This window comes from Tetrao urogallus, assembly GCF_951394365.1.
Source record: "Tetrao urogallus genome assembly, chromosome: 1".
Lineage (NCBI taxonomy): Eukaryota > Metazoa > Chordata > Aves > Galliformes > Phasianidae > Tetrao > Tetrao urogallus.
The window spans coordinates 169,455,847-169,478,094 of NC_136813.1; the positions used below are offsets into that span (position 1 = coordinate 169,455,847).

The 22,248-nt window shown below is 48.0% G+C and overlaps 2 protein-coding genes across 2 annotated transcripts in view; one reads left to right on the top strand and one right to left on the bottom strand.

Annotated features, from left to right (window-relative positions):
• Positions 1 to 3,236, top strand: part of ST7 (suppression of tumorigenicity 7) — a gene marked incomplete at both ends in the record, with an annotated part of 132,888 nt that extends 129,652 nt beyond the window's left edge. Inside the window, 2 exons of the mRNA XM_079534631.1 lie at positions 525 to 664; positions 3,141 to 3,236. Coding sequence (XP_079390757.1) covers positions 525 to 664; positions 3,141 to 3,236 — 236 coding nt within the window. The remainder of the gene's footprint in view (positions 1 to 524; positions 665 to 3,140) is intronic.
• Positions 3,237 to 7,494: 4,258 nt separating this feature from the next.
• On the bottom strand, positions 7,495 to 21,255 carry WNT2 (Wnt family member 2; the record flags this gene model as incomplete). Its single annotated transcript, XM_079549804.1, has 5 exons — positions 7,495 to 7,724; positions 15,580 to 15,844; positions 18,751 to 19,028; positions 20,146 to 20,369; positions 21,122 to 21,255. 5 exons carry the CDS (start codon positions 21,253 to 21,255, stop codon positions 7,495 to 7,497), a joined length of 1,131 nt encoding a protein of 376 aa, XP_079405930.1.
• Between the last annotated feature and the right edge of the window lie 993 nt (positions 21,256 to 22,248).

The window sequence follows — 22,248 nt, forward strand, 5'->3', positions numbered from 1 at the left end:
ACAGCGTCTCCCCACCCCATTATAATCAGCCTAATTATAACAACACCTCCTAGAGTGTTTTGCCTGCTTTACTCAGAGGGATACTGAGCAGGGGAGGGTGGAGTGTCAGGAGATTTAGGAATGACAAAGTCATGCAGAATAGCTCAGCACTCCTTCTAGTTGCAAAACTCATTTTTCTTTTCAAATTCTAGAAGTAAGGGACTCTTTTAGCAATGTACACAGAGTGTCATGTTTTGCTCTGGCAGCACAGGAAATGCATTTCATTGCAGAATGGTTGGCTTTGAGCAGGGAAGGGTTTAACATACTGTGGCAGATACAGACCTGTTAAATAGATTCCTCATACCTGTCCACAGCCTTTAATTGCATGCAATTAAAAGGACAGTGAGAAACTGAGATCTAATAGGCTTTCCAAATTAAAACATCAGTCACATAATGTTAGTCATGACTGTGGCTGTTTAAACCAGGTAAGAATGTTGTTTGTTTTTTTTTTACATACAGTGCATTCTTCCTTCTTTTTCCTGCAGCATTTCATGAAGTTTCAGTTTACCCCAAGAAAGAGCTTCCCTTCTTCATCCTCTTCACTGCTGGCCTATGTTCTTTCACAGCCATGCTGGCTCTCCTGACACATCAGTTCCCAGAGCTTATGGGGGTCTTCGCAAAAGCAGTGAGTATCCCCTTTTGTGTAGAGGTGCCATGCTTTCCAGTGCAATGAAAGCTCTTCACATAAGCAGAAACACAGCGTGTTGTTAATGAGGAGAAATTTGCATTCCTTCCCCAAACTGCCATGAAAAAAGCAATCTCAGTATTTCCTTCATAACTTTTCTTAACTACATCCAAGGAACTGTGTGCTAATTCTGCTTTTGTAATCCACCAAGGATTAGTAAGAGTTGGAGACTGAGGGGGAAAGGCCGTGAATAGTGCTGACATGCTTTTCTCATTGCAATGCCCTGGTAGGATATTCTAGGATATGAAAAAACATCAATTTCTTGAAGAGTTGCTGGATGTCAAAATGCTGTCTCCTCCTTCAACTAGTACGGATTATCCTCTGCAATAATATATTTTCTCAAACATATTTATACCTGATGTAGGTCTTGTGTCTCTGGTGCTTTTGATTTTGTGGGGTTCGGGGCTGAAACATGATTACTTTCTCCTGTTTCTTAAATGTGTATGTATGCACTTGGTGGACATTAAGTATGCAATTCAGGCATATGTTCTTAAACTTCTTTGTTAAGCTTTTTTTCCTCTCCTTGAGTCTTTGCAATGTGTGACCTGTTTGAGGGCTCTTTCCTTGTAATCTTCAGTTTTCTGAGATTGGCAGTTGATGCCTGTTGTAATTGTCCCTGTACTTTTCAGCCCTGTGTCCTGAATCAAGGGCTGTCTGTCAAACTGGCAGCGTGATGAGGTTTTGCACTTCATGTGCCTACAACAGGCAGTTGTAGGCTACTGGAACAGACAAAACTTGGCAGTGTGTTAGTGTGAGCTTGACTCACCTGCCTGTGGTCGCTGAGTGCAATCAGACAGAGGTATGAGAAGTGACACTGGTGCTGTGCTAGCTATTGTTTCTGAATTGTGTGAAGCCTGCAAGCTCCAAGGCCATTTCAGGGGTAGAGTCAGACTAGAAGAAGACTAGAAGACTCTCTTCATTTGTGTGTGGAACAGCTGCCATTGATATTAACAGAACAGATACCACTAGACTCTGTATGTGACTGTTAAGCTTTGCCTATCAGAGCATATAAAGCTCCTGACTAATAATGTAAGCACAGACAGAATCAAAACATGGGCTGCACTGTGTGTGTAAAATTACTGGATTACTGAAGATCTCTGAACCTGTATTGACATAGTTGGTATTTCAGTTAGCAGCAATAGTGACTGGATTTAGGTGGATCTCCATCCTCATAAATCACCTCAAACAGCAGATTAGCTTTTCTTTTACATAGGAAGAGCATGTGACATTCACTCAGTGACTCATAAAAAGACTTTAATTCGGAAAGGCTCACAGTGCTGTCTGCTCTGGGAAAAGCAGCTGAGGGAGATGAGATTGCAGAAAGTCATGGCAGATATCTCTTTGAAATGCAGTTGTATCAGAACAGAATAACAGGGGTTTGCCAGCTGTAGCTCTTCCCTTTCAGTTTTAAGGAAGGTAGTTTCATAAGTAACTGGTTTTCTAACTAAAAGAGGAGCTATTTGTTGGCTATTGCTGTGGTTATGAGCACTGAGGTACCTATTCCACTATGCTTGGTATTCACTGCTATGTGGTATATTACAGACAGCATTAAACTGTGTTTTAGTAGCTCACAATTATTCTTTCTCTTATGCTGGCCAATCTCAAAAGCATTTCACAGAAGTAATATCATCATCACACTCCAGGCTTATTTTACAGCAAATTGGTACTTACTGCATTTCACAAAAACTCAATTTACTGTATTTCACAGTCACCAGTTCTGGTGACTGAGTGCTGGGAGCTGACATTGGCCTTTGCTCATTCTCAAGGTGGTCAGCATTGCATATTATTTTATGTTCCTGTGCCTACACAGAGCCCCAGAATAGCTGTATGTGACTACTTCTGTTCTCAGGTGCACAGTTTGCAATTTTTTTTTTCCTGTGCTAAACTGGCCTTTATTAACTTGATTTTGTCATGTCTGTCATGATGTTCATGTATTGAAACTTCTTCCGTTACTGACTGCGCCACAGTAGGAGGACATGGAGATAAATCCCAGTTAATGACACCTCAGAGAACCATTTCAAACCTGAAGACACACATTTTGTCTGTGGCAGGTCATGACAAATTCTGCAGTGATGGGAGAGCCTTTCTCTCATGCTTCAGTTGGTTTGGGGTTGAGTTTTCAGTGACTTCAGTGTGAGCCTGAGCCTGGGATATGAGATGTGGGGGACTTCTGTAGTTCACCGCTTTAAGTTTTGTAAAAACGGGGATCTCTCTTGCCTGGCTGCAAAACAAAGAAATCTGGGGATGCACAAGGCTCAGAATTTGGCATAAGGGCTTTATGCTTGAATTATTTAATTCTGATCATGCTTAGAGGGTTTTACAGAAGCAAACAGCAAGAGCTTGTCATGTTGGACAGCTTTGCATTGAGTATTGTCTCCAGGATTTTGATCTGAATGTGTGTCTGCTTTCTTTGCAGTTTCTCAGCACCCTCTTTGCCCCTTTGAATTTTGTGATGGAGAAAGTAGAAAGCATCCTGCCCTCCAGCCTGTGGCACCAGCTGACGAGGATCTGAGGGAGCACCCGCTGACTGACTGCCACGACATCTGCTGTGCCAACATTTGGTTGACCACAAGAAAGCATGATAAAAAAGGGAAGCAGTTCTAAGACTGAAAAAATCTTCATGGATTGTCTGTTCTCATATAAAAACTGTTTCGTTGTACAAAATTCATTGATGTTAGGTTCTATTATATTTTGCCTTCAGAAAAGACAAAAATAAACTTTTGTGTATTGCAGCATTGCTGTCTTTTGGCTTCTTCTTCAAAGCTCACATTGTGCTTTGTGTGCTTAAGTGTGTCTGGAGCATCTGCTTCACCACAACTCAGTTAATGAGAAAGCACTTATTATTCACAGTTTAAGGCACTGAGATATGTTCGCTTGTCAGTAAGAGCAAAGATGAAACTCCCATTGCTGGAGTTGGTGTAAAAGGAGAGTGTTCCTTAATGGTTGCATTATTTTTGCCCTTTGATCACACATCCTCTAATCTACACAGGAGAAAGACTTTTGGCCAAGTGAGCTGTGTTAAAGCAAACACTGCTGTATGGTGAGAAACATGGCAGCCCCGTGCCAGGAGAAACTGGCTGTAAGAGTGAGATTTGGGAAGAACACAGAAGGCAGAGAGCCCCATGGCTGGGTGCAAAGTAGTTTGCTGTGATGTCATAGAATCATAGAATGCCCTGGGTTGAAAAGGACCACAACACTCATCTAATTTCAACCCCCCTGCTGTGTGCAGGGTCGCCAAACACCAGACCAGGCTGCCCAGAGCCGCCACATCCAGCCTGGCCTTGAATGCCTCCAGGGATGGCGCATCCACAGCGTCCTCGGTCAACCTGTTCCAGTGTGTCACCACCCTCTGAGTGAAAAACTTCCTCCTAATATCTAACCCCTGTCTCAGTTTAAAACCATCCCCCCTTGTCCTATCACAATCTACCCTCGTAAACAGCCATTCCTCCTCCTGTTTATAGGCTCCTTTCAAGTATTGGAAAGCCACAATGAGGTCTCCCAGAGCCTTTTCTTCTCCAAGCTAAACAAGCCAAGTCCCCTCAACTTTTCCTCATAGAAGAGGTGCTCCAGTCCTCTCCTGTGTCATAATTAGTGTGGCTTATGTTTCATGTGAGATGTGGCCTGAGATAGCAGGAGGAGGTTTGCTCATGGACAACATGTGGAAATGTGGTCTGATAGATATATTCTTGGTTTTGCATCTGAATTGCTAAAACAGCCACAGGGAACACCCTCAAAGCAGGCACACCTGCACACGAGCAGTGGTAAAACTAAGGGTAATTCATGCACCTGTTATCTCACAGCAGTGCTGTGGAACCAGAAGGGGCAGGCAAAGTCTGCTTCTGGTGGCTGTGCTCAGTCAGCTCTCAACTGTCCTGTGGTTTTGTGTCACTCATCCCAGCCTTCTCAAAACCTTTTGGAGTTAGTTTATATAATGCCCTACATTTCAGAAGAAGAAAGTGTTGTGATTAACAGTCCTAATAGAAGTGTGTTTGCATATTGGTGTCTACGTAGCTATGTACAGATGCTGATGTTTACCAGCAATCAAGGTACAGGTTTGGCCTGCTGCTGGAGGAAGAGGTAATGTGAACAACTGTCTGTGTGGAAATCATTATTTGTTACAGATGGAGAGAAAAGAATGCTTAATTCCTTGGAATGAACAATCAGAGCCTTCCCTTGAACTACAGGAACTTAGAAGAACTCAAAAATGTCATATATGATTATTTCTGCTATTTCTAATATCCACCTCCCTTAGCAGCAAGGAGCGATGGATTTTATCTGGCACGTACCTTCTGAGCTGTAATTGGAATGGTGGGCAGCTGAGACGAGGCGGTCAGACTGGGGTTCTTTGCCACTGGACAGAGGCTGCAGCCTGGGGCTCTGCTGCTGGGGAGCTCAGCACAGCTCAGATCAGAGGTGCAGCCTGCGCTTCTGCTGACAGATGGAAGCCTCTGCCTTAGCGCAGAGAGGAGCACTCTGACTTCTGGCCAATCTGAAATGGCAGAAGCTCCCAGGAGTGCTTTCTTTGTGGAAGAGGCAGAAGTGCTGATGAGAGTGAGCAGCCCACACAGTGACAGCAGCCATAGTGCCGAGCATTCAGGAAGTGCAGTTTCCAAGAACTTTTAAAAACCCTCTAAGATGAAAGCAAATTAAAAGCCCCAAAGCAGTCAGAAAATGTGTTTTTAAAGGTCATTCTGTCTGCAAATTCATCATTACATTATTCATTCATTATTTGCCCCCTCCCTGGAGACATTCAAGGCCAGGCTGGAGGGGGCTCTGAGCAACCTCGTCTAGGGGCAAGGTGTTCCTGCCTATAGCAGAGGGTTGGAACAAGATGATCTTAAAGGCCCCTTCCAACCCGAACCATTCTATGATTCTATAATTTCTACATCATTTCTTGTATAGGTGAAATAAGGGCTTAAGTAACAAGATGTGTATCTAAGCCACATTTCCCAGTAAGGTGTCAGTCTTGCTCCAGGCTTCCCAGTATTTCTTCTGCCAGAATAAAATTTCTGGCACCTTTAATACAATGATCCCGAAACACTTTACATGGGGCTGCAGAACTCAGGTGCATTCTCCTGTTGTTGTTGTAGGTGGATGGTTGGATCAAATGCTCTTAGAGGTCCTTTCTAGCCTAACAATCCTGTGAACCAAAGGATGAAATTAAGAAGCAGGTGAGGCTGATCTCATCTTCTTTTATTTGACTTCCCAGGACAAGTTCCCTCGCAGAACTGAGGCGCCCTTTTTTCCAGAATATCAAAATACTTCCAGCATTATTACCTGCTGAATTTGTACATCACTCAGAAGATCCCTGAATCTTTCCAAACACGTGGCACACACAAATAATACTGTACTGCTTCTAGGTTCTTTATGTGTAAGGCTTTGCTCAGACTACAAACTCCATGCAGATTCAATTTCACAGTGAAATCTGAATGAAAGTTCTCCTTAGGGCTGACCTCTAAATAAAATCAGGTGTGAAATTTTGCTTGTCCAACCTAGAACCAGAGTTTCCAGCAATGAGGCCAATATCATAACCACTGACCTTAGATGTACCCTGGGGTACGTGTATCCCATTGCACACATGTATGCGTGTAACACACGCACAGCTGGCAGGGCTGTTCTCAGCAGCGCTCGGTTTGTACCTAGAGTCACAATCTCCGTCCACAACAGCCCCCAGCATCTCTCCAGCAAGGCCATGGTCCCAAGGCCTCGTCACCTGCAGCCACTGTTGTCGCTCAGCTTTCTGTGCTGAGCCAGGCAGGACATGGGCCCAGGCAGTTTGCCACTGCCACCATCAAAGGCCAGCGTGCTCCTCATCAGCTGTGGGTTTGTGTAGTGTGGATTTGGAGCAAGCCTCACTGCACCTGAACTGTATCAGTTTAAGCACACTGAATAGGTTTATTAAATTTAAAACAACGTGAGAGCTGATAGACTCTATAGAACAAAACCCAATTATTAAGATAAGGCATTGCCTTCTCCACCAGCTTTCTGCATGTTTTCCTGTTTATTATGTAAATGACAAATAGGAAACCCTATCCCTGCGTAGTTGAGCATCCTGTTTCCAGACGTCATTGGGCTCAGAAACAAAGCTATTTTCTTTGATCCTTCAGATCAGTGGTTAATATTAATGACCTTTAACAAGCTCTCAAGGCAAACTGTCACAAATATATACCTAAGGCATTTGCTTTCACTCTTTTATAGCAGATGAGACTGTTGCAGTTGAATGCATTTCCTGTTCTCTCCTTTTTGCTATGGGCCAGTCTCTGCCCAGCACAGCTCATGCCCCAGAGGACCCCACAGTGCACACACAGCTCCATGTTGGGTAGATGGACAAATTCAACTCCAGCAGAGCCGTGGAATCATCCTGGCCTCAGAGCTTTCCGTGGAGGGGTCCCTGACCAGTGCCCAGCCCCGCAGCCTCACAGGCTGAGCGTCCGGAGCAGCAGGTCCTCTGGAGGAAGCCACAGCCATGGCAGCGGGAGGCCCGGTAGGATAGGCCTCATCCTGGGGCCCCACCGTGCTTGTGGTGGCAGCAAGGGCTTCCGGTGAGGAGATGGGGGTCTGTGTCGGATGGGAGGCCCAGTGGTGGCAGCTCCTTCCAGCACAGCCGTCAGTCCACACAAATTGTGCAACAGCATGGTCCTGCTGAACCGTGCAGTGAATGCTGCAAATTCTGCATGATCACTGGGCAGCTTCTGTGTAATGAAAGACAAAACTGGCATAAATGTAGCAAAGGCCTCGGAAGCATTCCCTGTGCAGACCTGCACCACACGTCATGTCCGGGAGGCCCAGCCCGCAGCCTTGGGCGCCTTGCATGTGTGGATGTCCACCTCCTCCAGGCAGTCCTGGCAGCGCACTGCGCAGCACCAGTGGAACTTGCACTCGCATTTGGTCATCCTGCTGACACGCAACGTGTCGTAGCCACGGCCGCAGCACATCACCTCACAGCTGTCCATGCCGCGGGAGGTCTGGTTGCACACCCGGCCAGCTGTTCCTGGAGAGCCTGCAGGGGAAAGGCAGCAGTCACGTGAAAAGGCAAGGTGGGTTCCAGGAAGGACAGACAGCATGAAAATAAGGAGACACAATCTGCTATGCATTCGGTCCTCCAGCATCACATTGCTGTGGATTATTTGTCAAATGAGAAATGCTTGTAAGGCAAAACTGGCCTCATATTTTGGGCAACCTGATTTCTGGAAATGAGCCTTGGAAAGGAGGAGTACAAGTGACCAAATGTTGCAGGGCTCTGCCTGACCCCAAGAATGCCACAGCCCTGCATTCAGCCCCACGGCTGTGCAGCACAGCACTCCGTTCTGCAGCCACTGGGCGGGCACACAGAGCAGCGCAGGGTGGGCAGGGTAAGGCTGCTGGGCCCCAAACTGCTATAGCTGGTGGCTGTGACCTTGCTGCTGGCATTAAAGTCTGCAGAACCACAGCACCCGGAACACCTTCTACCACAGCTGCAGTGCACAGCCCCTGCATTAGAAAGAGCTGATCTGCTGTGGGCAGGAGGAGGGCAGGGAGACGGCCTGCTGCTCTCTGCACATCCCCAGGGCTGGGACACCTCTGCTCACACCCAAGTGGCACAAAATGGCTGCAGTTACCTCCTCAAGGCATTCCTGCCTGGAGGCTGCTGTGCCACACAGGAGTTGGTGCTCAGCTGATGAGAACTTATTTCAGAGAACACTACAGGATCTATGCCACAGCTCTTGGCAGACCGTTTTCCATCTGAAAACCTCTCTGCCTACCTAATTTCTTAGCTATTAATATTCCAGTGAATTTCTGATGCAGCCTTAAGATGAACATTGCTCCAGCATTGCCTTTAGACCAGATAATAGCTTTTTTGTCTGTTCTTGGCCAAAATGAAACCCCCTACACAGTGACTATGATCACTAAATTAACTGGGAACATTCTACAAAGCATATCTGCTCAGTTTTGTTACTAGTATGTTATTTCTCAGGTGTAAATGAAAATTCCACCTTTCTAAGGAATAAAATGCATGCGAACAGTAATTCAAATCCGTGTGAAATAGGACAGCAAATAAATCTTAATTAATAAAAGCCCAAGCCATAATTTTTAATTATTATAAAATCAAGCTGCATTAATTCCTATTTTCTATTGCTTCTCCCCACGGTGTACTTGGAATTATGTCCTATCACTACTGTATGAAGCACTTCAGCACACAGCAGCATGCACTGTCCACAAGGTTTCCCTGCCTCCCAACCTCCCCAGCACCAGGCAGACATCAGATCCCATGTCTCATCACCCCAGCACTCAGGCAGCAAGTGATCTCACACCTGTGAATGAAGCCACCTTCTCTTCTGCCAATTCCCACCTGACCAATGCATGATGAGCACAGTGTGGGAGATTTTGCTTTTAGCCATGGTATCAGAAATTTTACTCTTTTTATACCTAATCAGGACAGGCTTCAACTGTTGTTCCAGCCGCTCACCCAGCCCAAGACCCTCCTCCAGCATGCTGCTTTGGCCAGCCCTGAGCTGAAGTGCCACCTCGGGGTGGAGGAGGCTGAAAGCAGGATCATGTGCCCTGTCTCCGCGTCATGCTGCTCTGCCTGGCTGAGCTCTGCCGTCCCCAACTCAGCCCTGTCCCAGCCTGCCCAGCTCTGCCTAGACTGGGGAGCTCACAGGGAGGCAGCTGCTGGGCAGAGCTGAAGCCCTTTCTGTTTGAGCAAACAAATAGCGTTGATGTGGAAACCAGTGACAGGCTGCACCAGGTACGTTCTACACTGGGAAACAGCAGCAGCTCCTGGTGTCCCATCCCTTCCGTCTATACAGGGGCATGGATTGCAAGTGGGGAATCTAAGGGAGGGCAAGGTAGCACCAGTCCCAACCCTTACTTTCCCAGGTCCTGTTTTCAGGGATTGCTCTGCACATAGAGGTCCTGGCGCCACTGATTTGGGCACAGGCAAGGACCCGCAAGGACCCACAAGGACACAGAGCTGTGTGACCTTTCTCGTGGTCACATAGGAAGCCGGTGGCAGAAACCAACCAATCCTACTTTTCAGACTACCAACTTGATCCATGAACAGTTGGAACGTCTGTGCCCAAGCCAGCCCCTAGAATCATCTATCACATCCCAGACAGAGCAGAACACCTTTAATTGAAGAAGTGTGTTTGTAGGGCCTTGTCCCTCAATCTCCACTTGGACAAAATAAAGTCACAAAGGCCAAGCTCTTGACAAGTATGATTGGTGTTTGCATTAGAAATTTGATTTGAATTCTCCCATGCTTCTGCCTCCCAGCCACCCACACATGTGGTTGTACTATGCTGATGGGGCCCAGTAACAAAGTCCTGGAATGCCCAGGCTGTGTGATGCGGCATATAGAGGACAACAATCCATAATAACTATGATTTGGATTAGATTCAAACTGCCTGGTGTTCTGCTATGGGAGGAAGGCCTCACGTCAACCTCTGCATAAGGTCAGGTGATGCAATATGAACGCTGTGATGAGGTGTGGGAGCCTTCCCGGGAAGGTGAGCAGCATTCCTCAGCCAAGACACAGGTTATTTCCCAGCCCAGAAGTTCTGGTTTCCAGATGTCTGGGGAAACTGCACAGCAGCCAAAGAGAATCTGAACGGGAAACTCCCACTGATTTCAATGGGAGTTTTGTACTGACTTCAACAAGAAAATGATTTTATTCCCTAATGGGGAATCTTCCCTAAGATAGTCAAAAGTCAGTATCATCTGATGTCACCCACAATACAAAACAAACATCTACTGTGCCATTAGGGAGGACCTAGATTATCCACAGAATGTGGCAAAAGACAAAACAGTGCACATAGAAGCTTAGCTCCTGAGCAAAACTAACATTTCTGAGATGTTCAGAGAGCTTCTTCAGCATTCCTGTGGCTCTGCCTGAGCTCAAGGACAGTTGTTGGGCACCAACCTCATTGGGGAAACCAGGGCACACACATCTCACGCTGGGCTCCCCCTCTGGAAACAGATATCTCAGCACTCTGACAATATTCAGCATGCAAATTTAGCTTGCCTTGCTCTTGCCAAACTCAGTTCAACATATACACACAGAAGAAACATTCCCCTCACGAGGCAGAAAATGAGCAATAGCTGACAGCAGTCACACATATCACTGTACCTCTGGAGGTGCTCAGGCACTCAGGTGAAGAGGACAATAGAGGAAACTAAACAAAAGAAGGTAGAATTTTGTAGTCTCACCCTGCTACCTACCGTGCACCTCTGAACCATGTGAGAGGCAGGAAATTGTTCTGACTTGCAGAAAGTTTTAGCGCAACATCTTTGTTTTGATTTGAGTTTCAGAATTGCCATGCCAACACACAACGTTGTACACGCCAACATACCCACAGCTCTGAGCACTGCCAGCTCTACGGCCTGCCCATCAAGCCCTTCTTTTCTTCCTGCTTTGCAGTCATTTACTTGAGCAAATGTGGAAAGTTGAGAACTATCTTTTTCTCTCATTCCTAAAGAACGACAGTGACATTATTTCTCTATAATGCGAGATTTTCCCTTCTATTTCTATTTAAAAATATGGCTTCAAGCAATGAACTTCATTACTCAACACTTGCCTAAAAGAAAAAAAATGTATTCACAGAAAATTAGTTCTGAAGGTAATTTTCAAATCAAGAAATATGCAGGTGGACCCTACACACAAGGCAAGTGTGAAAGGGCCTGAGGGAGTGGGCAGAAAACAGCCATCTCTGAGAGAGCTGGGATTGAGCAGACCAGCAATGGAGAGACAGAAATGTGTTGACAAAAGTCAGCTCATTCAGAATAAGCTGACAGTGAGCACATGGCCGACTTCTCTCTCTCTGCAGCCACTGCCAGCTGTCCTGGTCCCTCAGGCCCAGGAGGATCCCAAGTTTGCTGGCATCTCCTCAGTCCCTCGGGAGGATTCCAAGTTTGCTGGCATCTCCCCAGCCCTCAGGGCTGGCCCTTGCTCTGACTGAAATCATTGCGAGCTCAGCATCAGCCCCACGGGCTGGGACCTTGCCTCATATGTTCTCAGTGCGTAAATTGGGAGATGCAGGCCAAGTAGTCACACAGGGACTGACTGCATAGGGCTAACCTTAGCGAAAAGTGTCTAACACAGATCAGCATTGGTTTCCCTCCACGGGTTACATACTTGAAGTGCTAACACATCTTGCCCAGTGCCAATACTTTCCAGGCCACAATTTAATTTCATGATGTTTCTCTTTCGCTTCAAACTTGGCCTTCTTTATTCCTCTCAGAAATACAGCAGATGGCTTATGTGGAGCAATAAGGGAAAAAAATGACAGGAAAGTAACCTCGTGAAGGAGTCCTCAGACACAGCTGCTTGCTTGAGACACATAACATTGTCACCAGTCTCCCCATGTGCAAGCAGAGGCAGCAATGCTGGCTTTGATAGCACCAAAACGTGACCAAATGGTGTCAGGAGAAACCTGTGTGTAACCCAGAGCAGCCTAAGGTACATCTCACATGGGTTTTCAGCAGGTCCTGAGAGGCTGCCTAAGACCACCTGCACACGGACACGACCTGTCCCTTCACCCCAGCACCACCTTAACACAGCCAACACCTTGGTGCTACCAAAACATCTGCAAAAAGTCAACCCCTGCTCACCAGTGCAATCCTGCCATCACATCTAACTGGGAGAGGTCAACTATCTTGGATCTCAACTATTTTTTTTTTACAGGAATACTTTACATGGCTTTAACAGACTCCACAAACAACAGCCCTTGCTAAAGGATCTGCCAGTAAATCAATCATGTCTATCATATGGCTGCTCACACATTTATTCCCAAAGCATTCTTTATTTTTTCACCATTCTGGTCAAAATGTGATAAACTTGCTTCAATTTTCAATCATCCTATCCTGCATGTATGGTTAAAAAGCAACATTTTAAAAATTGAAATGTTTTTACCAGAAGCTTACAAGCAGACAAAGAAGGCTTTAGAGCCTTCTGAGGCGAAGCTACGCATTTGAGGAAAGCCAGTACAAAGCTGCACCCGGACTGCCATCGGTGTAACCTTCCCTCTATTTCCTTTTACAGCATTATCCTCTCTGTATAGGGGATGCTTTTATTGAGTTTGGCAGCTAGCAGTTTTTGTTAATATAAAGGAAGCCCATGCAAAGTGTGTCAAAATATGAAAGTTCACCGTAAGGTCTTCAAAAGCCCTCTGGGATGTCCAACCTCTGCTTCTAGTGAATTATGATTAAAAAATATATAGATGGGCAAAAATTGTTCTGGCTTCCACACAACCAGAATCAAGTGGATTCAGAACAATTCTACAAATCTTCCTTTGGTCCTTTTCTAAAAGCCTTGAAATCTTAACGCTAGATAGAGGTGGTTGGCTTATTACACTCTCTTGCTATTAAGTGAGCTGCTATTTGTGGTTTCCACAAATTATCTCCCTTCTGAAAGCAATGACTCTTCTTCTCCTTCTAGGAAAGAAATAATAACTCAACGTTTTTCCCTCTGTAGGGGTGAATCATGTATATATGTTCCAGTGCCTCCCCCAGACAGACTGCGGGGTGTATGCAGTGACAGCACCCTCAATGGCTGCCTGCCACCAGCAAACAGCCAAAGCTGCAAGCTCCAACAGGAGGAGGTAAGACATGGGGATTTTTGGAAGGATCATTGATGATACAACTCCAGAGCACCTTTCATATACTGGGGTTTATGCATTAACACACCCAAGCCATAGAGAATACTGGCTCTGTCATTTCACAGTTTGTGAAGCTGTTGAGTTGTGATGCTTCACAAAACGTGCTATGGGAATCCTTCCCCCAACCCCAGTTCTAATCAATCTCTAGGTGCACAGCTTTTCTGAAGCATTACACTGCTGGAATTCCCCAGAGGCAGAACTATATTCAAGGGCATAACAAAGAACCGTGGTATTGTACTTAGCTGACACTGAGGTGCTGCCCGCTTATTTCCAAACTCGGACTTCCATAGTCTCATTTCATTTAACCTCCAATCATCTAGCAGGCTAATGCTCTGGAGTGCTCAACAGGGCAAAATAAAACTAATCAAGAAAAAATGCTGCTCAGCTGCTGATGTTATCTCTGCTGAACTCGGATCAGCTTGTGTTTATCTCTCCTCGCTCCACGAGAGTAGCAGGCAATCCCACAGCACTGTTCCTGTTCCCACTGAAGGCTTATTGCAGCTTTCCAAAACCGCACTCTTCCCAACAGCCGTATCTTCAGGCTGCTGCACGGCACAGAAACGCCTCATCAGGAGTGTTATCTGGGGAGGAGTGGGAGTGTATGCCAGGCTCCGGGTGGGGAGCAGGGAGAAGCGCTGCAACACACGCCCAGCATCCTCCACCAGCAGCTGGCTGCACCGGATTAGGCTTGCTGCAAAGGCTGTTACATGGCTTCCTGACATAGAATTGGGTTGTGCAGTGGCTCTCTGTCTAGGGGGAAAGAAATCACAGACTTCACAATGAAACAAGCAGCTCTAAGCAATGAATATCAAATACAAATATCAAACCTATTCTGCAGAAAGTTCAGTAAATCCTAGTCTGTGCACAATGCCACAACATGCCCATTTATTCACTTAGATTGAACTATTAGACCTTATGGTACTGGTCACTACCCAAGGAACAGCACGTTCTTGGGCAGGTAATAAGCACCATCTGCAAAAACCATAAATAACTTTTAAAGTTACGTTGACTACTTAACTAACCAGGATCAGTGCACAACATAAGCATACTGGATGAAATTCCGGGTTTGCTGAAGTCAATAGTACATGAGAAGGATTTCACATATTGTTCTTATTTAAGTACAGTTGTTTTGCAATGTTTATTCCAAGTAAACTTGGATTGTAAATACACAGCAATGCCAAAAAGAACTAAGCTGCTTTGCTATCCAGAGACTCCTATGGATGTGTCATAGCGGGTGCACTCTGGTACGTTATACAACATATTCATCAGTTCCACAGCATCTTTCATACATTACGCAGTCTGGCTCTCTTCTCCACATTTCTGTTTTTCAGTTGCTCATTGTAAATTGCCACATCAGGAAATGCTGCACACTGGTCAGGAGCTGTTGGCACGATTAGCACTGCTCAGTAGTGCCTCAAACCCTGTAACATTGCTAAGGGTGTCCACGGAAATCTCCGAAAGCAGAACACTTTGGTGCTAACAGCAGCCCTGGAACTCCACCTCTTCCCACTGGGGCTGGTATGACTCTACAGAAAATGTGATAGCTGCTATAGACTGAGCCAATGCCGACTCACAGAAAGAAATAACCACAGTGAGACCTGGTGCAGCATGCTGTGCCCCACCGAATTGCACCCCTTCAGCCACCTCACACCCTCAGCAACCTGCGCCACAACACAGGCTGGTGCAAGCGGTGCACAGAGCTGCTGGCCTCCTGCCTGCAGGAGAGGAGTGTCTGCAGCAAGGAGTTGTGGGGAAGGAGCAAGTAAAGGCCACCCAACTCTTCAGAGTGTACAACAGCAGCATAACAACATGGAAAAGAAGTGGTGTTAAGTGAAGGCAGCACCATGGGGACACCACAGGACTTGACTCTGCTGCAGAGACATGGGGTGGCTCTGGAGGCTATGTGGTGTGGGCCTGCCTCCAGAGCACAGCTCCAACTTGTCCTAAGGACAACTTTTGCCCTGCAGAGCCTCCAGGGCTCCTCAGCACCTGGAAGAAACTGCTGAATGACATCAGAACAACTGGCTATCACACATCTAGTGACATTGAGGAGCTATGGATCTTGTACAGAGCCGTTCTTCCAGCACATCTTCCTTCCTGTTTCCTGCTGGTTGTATGCTTGGATTTATATATATACACTTCAATAATAATGATATTTTTTTACCTGTAAAGCACAAAGGTCTGAAATAAAACCATTCATGTGTAATGATAGAGGCTTACCTACATCCCTGTCCCTGATACAGTAGTCTGGAGAGCTTTCAAAGTATACCAGGTCATTCTTAGTTGGCTTCTTAAATCTCTTATTAGCCACAGTGAAACCCGTGCCATCTTGATTCATGACCACCTGAATCGCTCCATTGTATTTCTTCCACAGATAATCTCCTGTTTTCCTAAAGTCTGCCATGGCCAGCCAACAGGTCCTTAGAGTGCATGATCCACTCACACCGTGACATTTGCACTCCTGTTTCAAAAAACGCTTCACGGCCTGTTTAGAAACGCAGCAAAATATACACAGGTAAAACAAACTGTAATCGAAGCTTCTCAAACCCTTTCCATTGATCCTGCCATGCCAGGCTTGCAGTGGGCCTTGAAACCACGGTCTGTAGTGACACCCACTGGTAGCACCAAGTCATCCGACAGGGCTGGTCCGATCTGCTCGTTTCTCTCAACCACACCATCTTCCGAGGTTTCCTTGCCTCCCCCCTCCTGCTGGTCATCCCAAAGACCTAGAGCACACAATAGTGCCAGATACAGTTCCAGCAATGGGAAATAAATTGGGTAAGGGACACAATTGCTCAGCAGCAATAGGTGAAGGTACTCCATGTCACCATGGCTCAAGCTGAAACACTGCCAGACTGCATGTCCCTGCTTGGGCTTCATGGAGCTGCTCCTGGCTATGAATATTTTTATTGTATATAAATAAAAGAACTGAGAATACTGTGACATTTTTACCGCTATGTTGTTAATGAACATTTTAATGCAATCAGGTTTAAATTTACTGTGAATAATCTAATAGAACTGTCTAACTTCCTCAAATTGCTCTTAGGCATGGTGTCTAGAATCCTACACAAAAGTAGGCAGTGTTTCAAACACTGCCAGGGAATTGATAAGCATTTCATGTTAAATGATTTTGCAGAGACTCCAAAGCATCATACCTGGGCTGGGGCACACAATTTTAAAATGGCATTTGTAAAATCTTACAAACAAACAGAGTGAGGCCTTGATTAGTTTGCACTGGAGAGATCACCATCATTAATTTAACGTCTGGGAAGCATTAATGTCTTTTCAACTTCATCTCAGACCTAGAAGCTATCTGCAAGATGTTAGGGAAAAACAGGTTCATAAACAATAAATAATTTAATTCTGAAGATAAAAATATCTGATCTGTTATGCCTTAAGGGTTCATATTTCATGAACATATTAGAGTTTGTATGAGGAACAGCATCATGGGAGGAAGATAACAGACAGAAGAGGCACAAGATCAAAGATTGGGGTGCAGCAGAGCAGCGCTCTCCATTCAGGCGCCTGGTAATAAGGTGAGGATGTGTCACACAGGCAAAATATGCTTAATTTTCTTTCTAATCTGGGTGACTGCTTCAAAGAACAAGTAGGACTGGGATTCTGCTCAGACAGGGACTTAAGTGTGTGCTTGGTTTTAAACATCTGAGGAACTGTTTTTAAAGGAACCTGGTGGACCCAGGCCGACAACACCTGAAGAAGTACATCAAGATTCAACACTATTTTGTTGGTGGTGTCCCTGTACTGATACACAGCAAAGCAATATGCTGTTTTCTGATTCCTATGAGATTACTGTGAATACTTTTCAGTGTATTTCCGAACTAGTAAGATCCAGGCAGTCTCCTTTTTAAGAGGAATCTATGGACACAAGCTCAGTGCTGGGGGTGAGAAGAGTTTGAGGGCATGGACCCCCGCCTGTGTGTGCAACCTGGGGGCAGCTGAGGCAGTGAGGGGCTGCAAATTGAACCTGCACTGCTGTACGGAGCAGCACTGCTTCCTGTGGAGAAGGCCCTAAAGGATAAGGGAATGTGCAGGTAATATTTAACAAACAAAAAGCCTACCTGCTTACCAATAGGATCCTACCATTTTGCATGTAAGTGTTTTTAAACTTACAAAGATACCCAAATATTCCAGAAAGCACTTCACAGAATGGAGCCAAATTACACCTATGAAGTGTTTCCTTGTGTTGTAGATGGCAGCCTCTTTTGCCACGCAGACAGCTGTATTAGCTTTCTTTGCCCCCCACTAGGCATACCATAACTGTGCCTATCACACTGGTAGCATTACACATTAGTTACATCTGCTGCTAGAAAACAGATGAAATAGAGATGTTGGAGGACAAAAAAACTATTAGGAAAACCATCTGCTTTCAGTACAATTAATTAATAAAAATTGGATCTTTTCTTTCTAATAAAGCTACTTAATATGAAACAATTCCACAATATGTTAAGGGAACTTTTTAATACAAAAAAAATAAAATAAATTTTAAAAAAAAGGTGAGGATATGAGCAATGAATATGCTGCTGAATATGTGCTAAGGAAATCAGAAGACAAGAAGTCTCTTCGTGCCAGAAGTGGTTGGTGAAGCGCTATGAAATATCTTCCCGTGTTATTTTGGATGGTAAGAGTGTAATGAATTTTGAGCACATTCCGAATAATGAAAAAGTACACTCCAATCACGTGCACTGCTCTCACAACTTATTGCCACTACCCTCAGATATCAGAGCATGCATTCTGCAGCTCTTGCACCAGCAACAGCCAATGTGCCTGCAACCACTCCTGCTACCTGCAACAGCCAGCTGAAAACTTCCCGTGGAAATTGAACAGTGGGATTTGTATGCAGTATATAGAAATGCGTTTTTCTTGTCGAGGCCAATGTCTTTTGGAATTAAATGCAATGTGACTTCTGTTTTCTAAAAAGTGAAGTCATTGCATTTTCTCTCTGCTCGTTCTGTTTCAGTTTACCATACACGCAGAGGAATGGCCGGTACTAGTTTTTCTTCAACACTATTTTGAATTTGCTCTCTAATAGCCCAGCCTGAATCTTCAGCCTCCTGTAAGAATTTTTACTTTTCATTAACCAAAAGTAGTAGAACTCCTTCATGCATAAGGATGAGACTCAAAACAAAACCTCCATCCACCTGACCCTGCAAGGGCTGTACCTGCGCTCAGCTCCTACACAAAGAATTGCTGGATGGACCCAGAGGGGCACTGACAAGCAGTAGCACATGGCGTGCTGGGAGCCCTGCCACCCCAGCCTTCAGGGCAGATCAAATGGTGCCTTGCCCTCCCACTCTCCCCTGCTTTTCCTGACCTGAGGTTGCTGTGAGAGCCGGCCCCACCGCACCCCACGAACACGGCCATGACACCCACCTTCCTTCCTGCGCGGTTGTTGTGGAGGTTCATCAGCGCCCTGGCGTCCTTCCCTTTCCTCTCCTTGGCATCCACGAAGGCCCTGGCGAACTTTACGCCATAGTCGATGTTGTCGCTGCAGCCGCCCCAGTCAAAGCGGCCCTTGCTGTCCTTGGCAGAGCCCTTCTTCTCGGGGTCACAGGAGCAGGACTTCAGCTCTCCCTGGCTGCACGCCCTTGTGATGGCAAACACAACGCCAGCAGAGGAGATGGCGTGGACGAACGCGGACTCCCGGCTGCCTGCAATAAGAAGCAGGCCTTAGACATGGCTGTGGTGCTCAGTGTGAGCAGCCGGCCTAGTTCAATAGCCCAGCCTGTGTGCTGAGCTACAGGTTAAACGGGGCTGGAGCCACACAGAGGCATGTGCCTTGCAGTCAGAACTGGCCATGGCTCAGAGCTGGATCCCTCCCTGGTACAACCCTGATGTGGGTTGGAGTTTGTTCCTGACATGGGTGACCATCCTTCCGTGGCTCAGTTGCTCTATGGAGATGCAGGGAGAGGGCAGCTAGTATTTCTGCCACGTTCCATCAGCTAAAAGAAATACATAAAGTGCTGGGTCGGAGACTATTTGGGAAATCACTACACAGAGACACGGGAATAGCATCTGCGCTGCAAAATACTGCAACTAACTTCTCAAGCCAGCTTTTCCTCTTCGGAGGCATTTAATTTTGCTAATTTCAAAGGGAGTAGTGAGAAATCTTTGGTGCTTTTTTTCCTGAAAATGAGAAAGCGCTGAACCTGGTGGCCTTCACTGATCCAGGTGTGCTTGGTGCGACCGGCAGCACTGGCTGTGTGACGCTCTGGCAAGCCAGGACAGTGACTTCCATACATCACAGCCCAGGCACAGTTCCTTCCCACTAACGATGTTAATTCGTTACACCAAAGACCAGCTGTTTTTCTAGACTATATCTACTCCTCAGTGCATATTCCAAGGCAATAATTGCTAAAGTTTACTTAAAGATGTAGTAATTTACAGCACGGAGTTGGGTTGGGTTGATACAACTCTATAGTAAGGGGCTATCTTCAGACTCCAAGAAGTCCTGAGTTTCACAGAAAGGAGTGAGCAGCAGCTTCTCCCATAGTAGTTGGGGCTGGTATCAGTGAGCCACGCCTGCCCCTTATCACACCGTTATCACAGTGTGAATCCAAAGAGTCCATGGCGCTATCTACAATTTCACACTGGGGGAAATTGGGCACTTTCATCTTTAGAACTGATAGAACAGCCACGGAATAATGCTGAGCATTTATGTCACGGCAGCACCTGGATGCTTCACCTGTGCCACCCGCCCAGGCCCCCTCCTCAGCCGTGCCGAGCCCCTGCACCCACCGCCCTCTCCCCGTCCCCGCCCGCACTCACTGCGCTGCAGGACGCGGCCGAGCAGGCGCTGCCCCCGCTCCAGGGCGCTGCAGTCCCAGCGGTGCCGCCGGAACTGGTGCTGGCACTCGGCCGTCCAGGCGGCCACTCCGCGCCCGATGGACAGCATGGCTTCGGGGTGCCGCCGGCACAGCTGCCGCTGCCGGCTCACCAGCCCCGGCACGTTGTCGCACATCACCCGCGACGAGCCCACGGCCCCCATGTACCTGCGGGAGGCAACGGGAGGGGCAGCGACGGGAGCACCCGACCGGAGCCCTGCGTGCACGGGGACATCGGGAGGGGCGCGGGGAGGGATGGGGACGGGATGGGGAAGGGATGCGGAAGGGACCGCGGGGCAAAGCGCCGGGAGGGGTCGTGTTTGGGAAGGGGCCGCGTTTGGGAAAGGCTGCTTCGCTCTGCTCCCCTCGACTCCGACTTCGGCTCCGCACCCACTTTTTGTGGAGAAAACCTTTAAAAACCTCCCGGGCTGTGTTTTGTTCAATAACTTCAAGAGTTCAGACTTAAAGAACCGCCCGGCCAGAAATTAAATTACATCATCTGCACCCAGATGTTCCCGATTAAGCCCTGAAATGCTCCGAAAGTGTCTTTTATCAAACCCAAACCGCGATAGGTGTCTCCTGAAGGGACCAAACACAGGAAAACGTCCTTTCCACGGATTTTCATTATGTCGAACGATCGCGAAATCTATAAGGCGCGACTTCCAAGAGTGACATTTCAGCGGCACCACAAAAGCCTTCCCCAGCAGCAGAGCCCGTACGGACACGGTGCGGCCACGGGCGGTCCCAGCGGCGGGGACGCGCTCGGTGCCGGGTCCCGGCCGGGATCCGCCGCTCGGTTCGCGCCCAGTGCTGCGCTGCCCGTCCCGTCCCGTCCCGCCCGGGTCCACGCGTGGGCTGCGCCCGGTGCGCTGAGCCCGACCGCTCCTTCCCCGCGAGCACACGGGGCCGCCCGCACTTACCACCACGAGGAGGCGACTCGTGGGGTCGCCCACAGCAACACGAGGGGAAGAGACCACCACCAGATCCCGAAGAGCGAGGCCATGGCGGGGGCGCGGCGCTCCGCATCGGGGCACTCGCGGGGGGCAGCGGACATCCCATGGGACAGCGCCGGGCGGCGGCGGTGCCGCGGGGCCCTTCCTTCGCTCCGCGGGGCTCTACCGCTGCCCCCCCGCGCCGGGGGCGCTCCGGGCCCCGCTCCGCGCCCCTTCGGCTGCGCCCCGCGCCGCCCCGCGCCCCTCCCGCATCCCTGCCCCGCTCCGGCCCTTCCCCGCGGCCGCAGCAGCGCTGAGGGGCGGCGTGGGCTGCGCGCTGACTGGGTGGGTTCTGCTTTTTTTTTTTTTTTTTTTTTTTTTTCTTCCCTTCTCTGAAACTCTGATGGATGAAATGATGTCAAGAGACACTGGGGAGAGGAGGAGGTAACACCTCTGATTAGGATGGAGTTCCGAGGAACGGCTGCTTCCCAATGACCCCGCACGCAGCCGCCCCGCGTACCGTTGCCGGGCCGACCCCGACCGCCTCCGAGTGGAAGCGGACCCCCGGCACCGGGCGAAGCCGCAGCCTCGCGTCCCGCGGGGAGTGGGTGGGGAGGTGGGGCGCGGGCGGCGAGCGAAGGTCCCGTCGCGGGGGGCGGCCGGGCCGGGGCTGCGGGACAGAGCCGTGCCCGGCCGCGAAGCCTCTCGGGCGCTCCCCGCCGCTCCCGTATGGCAGCGATCAGGCGGAGCCCCTCCCGCCCCGCGGCCCTGCCCGATCCGCTCAGCCGCTGCCCCGCCAGGGCCGGCCGCCACCCGTGGGCAGGGACGGAGCCTGAGCCGCACACACCACCCTCCGAGTCTTCGTGTGCACGTTACTCGTGCGCCAGCCCTGCGTGCACCTCTGTCACCGTCAGCTAGAGAGGTCAGATACGGGAAAGCAGACACAAAAACCAACACTGCAAAACGTCATTAAAAGAGAAATGCCCTGGTTCAGGCTTGGGGTTTGGGATGGCTGCAGTCAGAGCATCGCTCTCCTTTTGGCTGTCAGTCCCATGGGAAAATCGTGGAAAACTCAGCAGTTCCACTGGGACCCAGTCCCAGATTCATAGAATCAT